General features: G+C 31.6%; 1 protein-coding gene across 5 annotated transcripts in view; it reads left to right on the top strand.

The window, feature by feature from the left end:
- Window positions 1–9,550, top strand: part of ZNF280C (zinc finger protein 280C) — a 52,828-nt gene that overhangs the window by 10,895 nt on the left and 32,383 nt on the right. For all 5 annotated transcript variants that reach the window (XM_015589871.2, XM_015589874.2, XM_015589872.2 and 2 more), the window contains 4 exons: window positions 1,181–1,327; window positions 2,844–2,909; window positions 3,005–3,141; window positions 7,029–7,143. In XM_015589871.2, the coding sequence (XP_015445357.1) occupies window positions 1,181–1,327; window positions 2,844–2,909; window positions 3,005–3,141; window positions 7,029–7,143 (465 nt within the window). The remainder of the gene's footprint in view (window positions 1–1,180; window positions 1,328–2,843; window positions 2,910–3,004; window positions 3,142–7,028; window positions 7,144–9,550) is intronic.

Below are 9,550 nucleotides of genomic sequence, written 5' to 3'. Positions count from 1 at the left end.
TCTCTCTTTCAGATTTTACTATATTCCCTTATCTCTAGCATTCTGAAATTTCACAGTATTTCTCTCTACTGTAGTTTTTTTTCTTCATTATGCTAAGTGCTGGTGGGCCCTTTCAATTTGGAGATTTGTGTCTTTTAAAACTGGGAATTTTTTTTTCCTTTGATTAGATTCCCTCTTTTTATTTATTCTTTTTCTGGAACTTACTAAAGGGGAATCGTACCTTTGAAATTGATTTTCTAACAATCTTGTATTCTCTATGTATATTTTTGTCTTTTAGTTCCACTTATGAAACATTTGCTCAACTTTGGCAATTGATTTTACTAAATTTTGATTATCTTGTTTATAATCTTTTTTTCTGAATGTTACTTTTTATAATATTCTTGTTTTCTCTCTCTAAAAATGCTAATTATGTTATCTCTAGCATTTTTCTCCTGCCTTCTATATTATCTCTGTTTTCTCTAAGATCTTTTAATCTGTTTTATTGTTTTGGTCTTTCATATTGGAGGTTTTAGTCATATTTATGGTACTCATTGGTTGTCCATCCATATTTAAGAATGAGGCACTAAAAGGATTACTAGGAGCTCTGTGTGCTTGGTCAGCACTTGTAGGCTGGTGGTATTCACAGTATGTTCTTTACTTAGTTTTTTCAGGCGAGGAATGTCTAATCTGCTCTGAGATGGAATAAGCCTCACTTAATTCCTCTCTTTCCATTGTAGCACCTCACCTCTGTTTTGCTCTGCCTGGTATCCCTCAATCTGTTCAAGTTTTTCTATTATATCTCCCATCTGTTGCCTCTTATTCTTAGTTTAGCCCCCTTGTATTAATACAGAAGTTTGTGGGTGGAGGGGGTTCAGATAATAGTCTGGTACAGTTATTTTCATAGATATAATCATTGTCTAGTCATAAAACTGAAACTCAGTTTGATTGGATCTGATTGTTACTAAAATTTATTGGCCACTATAAATGACTATTGTCATCCATTATCTAGCTAGCTAGCTTAATTTTACTAGTTTTGATGTTAGAGATTGAATTTTGAGTTTCTTAATTTTGCTACCATGTACTGACTACAAATATCAATTCAGTTAATTGATATTAGAATTATTAAAGTACATGTTAAATATTATACTGTTTTTAAAAAATATTTAAAAATAAAATTTGTTTCTCTCCTTTTGAAAATTAGATAATTCAAAAATGGCAGAACTCTTTATGGAATGTGAAGAAGAAGAACTGGAACCATGGCAGAAGAAAGTAGAAGAAATTCAGGATGAAGAAGATGATGAGCTGATCTTTGTCGGAGAGATATCAAGTTCAAAACCAGCCATTTCAAGTAAGCATTTACTTTCAGTGAAGTAAAGTTTTATAAGATGTTCTTTCTAATACAAACGTTTGTGGGTTGTCTCATATGTCACTGTTACTCTGTAAAGCCTAGTTCTTGCTTCTCTTGACTCTAAACTTCTGATAGCACTCTATTCAGTTTTATCAGAAATAGAATAATGTATTTTAATTCCCATGATTTCTTGTGGCAAATTGAAAGGTGCTAAGTGGAGTGCCACTTCAATTATAAAATGAACAAGGCATGTTATCATGTTTGTTAATAGTGGAAAAGAATATTATATTCTATTAATTATTGTTTCCTAGTCACTATGATTATTTTTATACTGAAATATTACCATATTTCAAAATTATTATTCAAATCATCTTATTGAAAGTATGACAGTTCAAGTTGGATTTATATCAATTGTAGATAACTGTTAACAGTACTTAACTAGAATAATGTGTATTAGTTTTAAGTGATTCTATCAAAAAGAAAGTTGACCCTAGTGAAATCTCTAAATTAACTCAGAATTTAAATGATCTTATTAATGTTTTATATGTGAGCCATAAAATATTTTTAGCATATGGAACCTGAGGTAAATATTTACAGAACCACCATAGAGGGTATTAAAAACTTGTGTTTGATAGACTACTGTCACCTAAAAGTATTATAGGAATAACTCTTTAATGGCTTGAGTAAATACTTATTTTGAATTTCTAAATGAAACAATATCATGTTGTTTGAATAAGTAGATTTTTCTCTCAGAAGATTTCTGTAGTGCTTAGTCATAGAGCACTGCATTTCCATTATCATAAAACAACCCTACTTTTGTGACACTTTACCTTATAGAATTATTTTATGAGATCTGGTTCTTTTCTTCTAGGAGGAAACAAAGGAAATTTTTTGAGGTTTTATAGGATTTTTAATGCTTCATATCTTTTCCTGATTAGCAATTTTAGGCAGATCTCTACTCTTCCAAATTTTCATTTGATTCCTCAATAACCTAGAAGTTATGGGTTCACATGGGTACAAGAGTAAGCAATCTTAAATTGATCGAGATCTAGGAAGCTAAGCAGGGTCAGGCCTGGTTAGTACTTGGATGGGAGACTACCTGGGAATACCAGGTGCTGTAGGTGGTTTTAAAAAATTAAATTAATCAAGAAGCTCATGTTAGGCTCAAATTTATTTTGGGTATAGCATTAAATTTTAGATACTCTGGAAAACTCTAGGTCTTATTTAGACTGCAGTCTCTGTAGTGTTCTTTTCAGAACTCCAGAGTAATGGCACAGATAATCCAATCAGCTTGCCCATAATGAAACATCCAGGCTTTTAAGGGTAGTGATACGGCATAGGGATTGGGGAAAGGTTTGAGTCGCAGGGACCCAAGTCTATATACAGTCTATCACCATTAAGATAAAGAAATATACTTCAATTATTGGTTATATATGGATATATTTTGGAAAGTTTAATCTGTTATCTTAATATATATTTCATTGAAATAAATTTTAAAATAAATATAATTTTATAGATATTTTGAACAGAGGTAACGCCAGCTCATCTTCAAAAGGAATAAAGAATGAGACACTCAATCAAGGTAGACTATTATACTATTTTAATTTTAAGTGAAATATTTTGACAAAATTGGTTGTATAGAAAATATTCAATATATTGTGTAATTTTAAAATACAGGTGTTACTGATGCATTCAAGCCTACAAGTCAACACTACAAAGACCCAACATCAAATCCAGTGGCTGCCTTACCTAGATTTCATCCTGAATCTAAATCTTCACATAGCTCTGTTATTGTTCAGAACGTGTCTAAACCTGTAAGTTTTTCTGAAAATACACAACTAGCTCAGGGACACATTGGATATTAGAATACCCAGTTAGAATTGTGGACTTATAGCTAGTCACCATTTCAGTAGAGGCATAATTACTATAAGAAAATATCACCGTCTTTATGAAAGCTCAGCAAATACCCAGAGTAATAAATGCAGGAACTAACTATCCAACCTGTTAATAAATCAGATAATTATATTTAGTTTAATTTAAATAGATATAATATTGATAGCTGCACTATCTAAAGGTAAGTTAAAAAGTATAATCAGTAATGAATGTTGCATTATGGCAAAATTCTTAAGATAGTAAATTGAACTAAGTATTCTGAATTGGAACATTGTTCTCAGATCATTGTCTATTCTGAAAACATGCCTTCATAGTTTAGTTTTTAAACTTTTTACTAGATAATGGTAATATTCAATATTCCTTAGACTGTTAATATGGGTCCTTTTTTTGCCCTAAATGCTATATATAAATTAATCTCATTTAATTCTTATGACTTCTCTATGAGGTAGGCACAATAATTATCCCATTTTATAGTTGAAGAAACTGAGGCTCAGAGAGGCTAAATAATTCACTCAAGACCACACAGCTGGTAAATGATGGATCTGAGATTGCAATCCACGTTAGACCACAGTTTCAAAAATATGCACAACATCTATCCATACATTTAAGTCTATATACTTTAAAAAAATAGAAGTAATGCCTTAAGGCAGCATAGATTAATTGGGGTTCCCTGAGACTCTTTCAGAAGTCCATGAGGTTAAAACTGTCGTCATAGTAACACTGAGACATTTGCTCTTTCACTTTGTTAATATTTACACTGGTGATGCAAAAGTAGTGGAGGGTAAAACTGCTGGTACTTTAATATGAATTAAGGCAATGGAACAGAATTGTACTAACAGTTTTTGTACTAGTGACCCCCGAGCACCCACAGTAGAAAAATTGACTTTTATTTAAGAATATCCTTGAAGAAGTAATATTTTTTACTAATTTTATTAACTCAACCCTTGAATACACTTTTTAATGGCATGCCATTTTTCCTTGAAAGGATAACTGGCAAAGCACCGTGAATTAATTATTTATTCTGCATAACAATAATACCACAAACTTAGCAACTTAAAAAATATATACACGTATTATCTCATGGTTTCTTTGAGTCAGGAGTCAGGGCATGGCTTGACTGGATCCTCTGCTTCAAGGTCTCACGAGGCTACAATCAAAGCGTTAGCCAGATCTGCAATATCATTTAATATGGCTTCCAACATCACTTGGTTGTTGGTGTTATCCAGTCCTTTGTTGGTTGTCAGACTGAGGACATCAGCTTCTTGCTGTTGTCAACCGGAAACTACCCTCAGTTCCCTGCTATGAAGGCCTTCCTATCATGACTAGTTGCTTCCTCAAAAACAGCAAGGTAAAGAGTCCTCAGCAAGATGGGCTGTGTAACAATCATACATCTCATCAATATTTTATTGGTTAGAAGCAGTCACGAGTCTCATACATACTTAAGTGGAGATTTCACAAGTGTATAAATATCAGAAGGAAATCATAGGGACCACCTTTAGAGTCTATCTGATACATATAGTTTTTCAGTCTTCAAAAATGTACAAAGTGTGCCTGTCACAGAAAAATACTAATAGTATCCTTGCCAATGAGAAACCTTGAGCTTTCAAGCAAAAGTTAGAATTTTGGTAAACTTGTATCTGTATTCTGAAACATCTATCAGTAATGGTATGAGCCCTTAGTATTTCAAGAAACCTGGTTTAAAAATGAGAGAATTGAGTGCTGATTCAGTCTTTGATCCTAAATAGAGCATTGTCACAACTTCTCCGGGCCTCACTTTCTTCATTTCTAAAATCAGAACCTCTACCCAGACTGTTGGCTCTCAAACTCTAAGATATTCTAAGCATCCATAGGCTGTTTTTAATGTTTTTTTAGAAACTTCATAGGTATACCTGAAGGTGGCAGGCTACCAGAAATACAAAAAAAAATTATTTGGTTTTAACTGGAATCAGATTAACTCACTGGTTTCTCACGCTATTAATAAGCTGTTTGTCATTTGGAAATGGGAGGACACTCATCATTTAAATGCAAATAAATGAAAATCATTCATACATTGGACCCATGGGGAAAGAATAATAAAGGGTGGAGGGGTGGTATCTTTCGTGTTAGAAAAGTTAGAAACTAGAGTTCATTCAAACTCAGAATTTTTATTTCTGTGGGCATGATGTTTTAATCAAAGCTTCTCAATCAGGTTGCCAATCCTGCTTTAAAAAAATAAAGGTTTTTTTAAAAATAAAGATTTTTGTCAATCAGTGTGTGGTGAGACCTGGGTATGATTGATTTTTTAAAAATTTAAGGTTCCTTTAATGTGCAGCCAGAGATGAGAAGGACAGATATATATAGATATAGATAGATATAGATATAGATACATACATACATACACACACACACACACACACACATATATATGTATATAGACATACACATATACATACATATGTGTATATGTATACATACAAACACACACACACATGTTCTCAAATGAATTGAGAATCTTAAGTAAGGAAATAGTCTTTGAAAATTTTAAACTTTTTCATTCTCTTTAGCTCAACAACTCTTTTGGGGAAGCAGAGAGATAATTATTATTCCTTTTAAAGTCAGCAAGATATAGCTTAAGGACACAGGCTTTGTAATCAGGCCAGCTTAGGTTTTAATTCCAGCTTTATCATCAATAACAAGCTGGGTTGTACTAGAAACCTCACTTAACCATACTTAAGTTTATCATTTATAAAAGGGAGATAATATTCGGTCTTTATTAGTACTGTTGTGATAATTACTTGATAAAATGCATGTACTGTGAAAAAGGCAAGTACATTTTAAATGGACAATAATTGGTAACTTATTTCATTTGTAAAGGAAAATAACTTGAATCTCAGAAGGGACTTGCCCAAGGTTTCATAGTTAAATAAATGGACAGGTCTTCTGAATCCCAGTCTATTGCATATTGTACCTTACCCCAGGGTATTTTGTATCTTTCTGAACTATTTTATGAGATATAAAAAATTCCCAATTGGAGAATTATTTTAACGTGCTATTTGTCGAATAACGTGTTTGCTCTCTGAAATGGTGGTACTTAATTAAACAGAGTCATCACCGAGGAAAGGGTTTAAAGTATTAACTTTATTTGGAGGAACTAATGTTAAAGAACTATTTTGGACATTGCTAGTGAATAATTTTCATTTTTAAGGGCAAATATTCAGAGAAAATATTTACCCTGCAGTAAGATTGTGCTTGGTTACAGTAAAGTAATATAGCCATTGTTGATTTTATATAATACACATTCAGGCTCAAATGTTTTGTCATTGGATATTTTTCAAAAACATTAAGTCTGTCATTTAATTTATTGAACCATTCTTCTATTGTCGAACATACAGGTTTTCATTTTTTGCTATAATAAATAATTCTCCATTAAATATTTCCATTTCCTTAGCATGAATTCTCAGAAGTGGAATATTTGAAATAATTGAGTCAAAAGATATGAACTTTTTAAAGCCCTTGATAGATAACTGCTAAAATTTTCCTACAGAAAAGCTTTGCCAAAATATAACCTCTACTTTGCCAATACTATTATTATTTTTGAATTTTAACTTTTTACTTCAAAACAATTTTAGATTTCCAGAAAAATTGTAATAATCTAGAGAGTTCTCTATACTCCTTACCTAGTAGATGCTAATTTTGACAGTAATAATTACCTTTGTGTTTTATAATTTATTAATAGTTGAATCTATAAGGTTATCTTTATAGTATTGGCATATAGTTAAATTTACTTTTATAAAAGTTTATGAAACAAAATAATTATAACTTTTTACAGGATTTTACAAAGAATTCATCACAAGTTGAATCGGATGATTCTTCAGATTTACTGTTTGACTTGACCCAGGATACAACACCACTGTCCCAAGAGGGATCAACAATTTATATAGAAGGTTTGGTTTAGCACTTTTTATAAATAAAAGGAAAACTTGAATACACATATGGAATGAATTTCTATTTTGAAGTCCATACCTTCATGTTAAGTTTTTCATATATTGTAAGACGAAAGCTAATAGTTACTGAATGCCTTTCTTGGGTGATTTTATATAAAATTGTATTTAATAATAGAATATTTTATTTCTATTAAGTTGGCTAACATGTATTCTTTGAGCTCATTCTCACTTGGAACCAGCCATGGGCTGAAAAGTCTTAATATAATTTCTGTGAATCAGAGAAGTCCCTTGATGCCCTAATACTATGTTTTTGTTTTTGTTTTTTAAATATTAAATGTTTGGAAGGTCATTAGTATGAGGAAAAGTGAATAGTTATGGTTAATTTCTTCATAGGCTACTTTATGTCTTTCTATCCAAATAAATGCTATAGATGTAATAACTAAATACGATTAGAGAGTAGTATTATAAAATGATAGTACTAAAGAAATAGCAATTCGCACATACTAAGTACTCAGTAAATATCCATTAAAGGAATAATCAAAATGTCCAACTGGAGAAGAATTACAGTTCTTTGATTGTATACCATAACAAAGTTTTTCATTATCATGTAATAAATTAGTATGCCTTAAACGAATTTTACCTAGTTGAAAAAGCCCTATAATCAAAAGCAATTACTATTTCTATATTAACAAATTTTATATATTTCACTAAATGGAGCAAGGTACACAAGAATTTTTACATGTTTAAATTGTTTAACTAACAAATTTGTATGCATTTGCCAAACAAAAATAGTAAGAAATTTATAGTAATATGTGTACCAAAAATATTTCCCCATTTTGAAAATACTTGGTTTGATATTCACCTATCTAGGTGTCACTTACATAGTTAGTAAAATAGCCAAGAACCAAAATAAATGAGATAAAATATTCGAAATCTGAATTTCTAAAGCACATGGTCTTTATTCATAGAAAAAGCCAGAATTCTTGAAGCTTCTTGGGAGTAAAGACAGTGACTCTCTCTATAAAGTCGTAGTACTACAAGGAGTAGAACTTTGCCGTAATGATAAATAGGGTTATAGTTGATTAGGAAGATAGAGGTTTCAGCCTCTATTCTAAAGGCTTTTGTGGCCTTTATTGAGTCAGCTAACCTCTTTACACCTAATTTTTTCATTATTAAAATATATACTTTAATTCATTCATTCTTCAGACCTAAAATCAGCTGTTTGGCGATATAATTTTATCTGCTTATCTCAGCTTTTATGAGCCTCAAGTGAGATAAATAAGTGAGAAATGCATTAAATCCTTAAAGGACTTGACAGTAATTCTTAGCATGATAATTATGAATACTAACATGTGCTATGAGTTCAAAAGAGTGATTAATGGACTTCTGTCTAGGATGATCATAGAAGGTTCTTGGAGAAAGCTGGATTTGAACTTGACCAAAGAATGAAAATAGGATTTTTATTGGTACCTTTGTGGATAGTGAACAGCACAAGCCAAAGGCAACCAATATAAATAAGTCAAAGCGTCAGAATTTAAAACTATTGAGCTCAGAGTAATTTTATTTAACTTAATTTTATTTAACTCATGCTTTAAAAATTTGTATATCAGTGGACAATTTGGTGACGGACGGAGAGGAGGGGGTTTGTGGGGCTGGGAGAATGAGGTGAAGGATTAAAGAAGTACAAATTAGTAGTTGATAGTTGGTCATGGGGATGGGGAGCACAGCAGAGGGAATACAGTTAGCATTAATATGATGGCTAAGTGGAGGGCCAGGGGAGAGAGGGAGCAATTGGGGGGATCGTTTTATGGACAACATAGATGTCTAACCAATATATTGTATACTTGAAACTAATTTAAATAAATTTATATTTTTTAAAAAACTTGTATATAAAACAGTCTATTTTTACTATACAGCCTACTAGATAGATAATCAGTTACCTAGTCCAAAATACCGGCTGTCTGGTTTTTCAAGTAACCTAAACATCTGAGAAGAATGTTAGTGTGATTATGCAGAAATCAGTCCCGTGTGCCTGCAGTATAGCTGTCAGTAATCATGTGCTTAAAGATGGAAAAAGTCACTTCTACATTATCTCAAAGAATGAAACATAAATTTGACAAAAGAGCTCACTAATATAATACTCTTATTTTCCTAGCTTATATCTATTCTACTACTATTAGTGAACAGTTGGGAGAATTAAAATACAATCCACAGTTTTAGAATCTTTATCACAAAGTATGATTTTGTGTTACTTTCTAAAGGACTTTTGCTGGGTCTGGTTGCCCCACTTCTCTTGCAAATGCCCTGAATTATGTAATCCTTTAGTCTTTAAGATGATGGTTTTCAAACTCAAAACTTCTTAGCAATGAAATCTCTATTCAAACAAAATTTTATTTAAACATCTAAT

Source organism: Pteropus alecto, unplaced genomic scaffold (genome assembly GCF_000325575.1).
Source record: "Pteropus alecto unplaced genomic scaffold, ASM32557v1 scaffold145, whole genome shotgun sequence".
NCBI lineage: Eukaryota > Metazoa > Chordata > Mammalia > Chiroptera > Pteropodidae > Pteropus > Pteropus alecto.
Note: the sequence above shows the minus strand (reverse complement) of the source record. Positions and strands in the feature narration are given on the sequence as shown.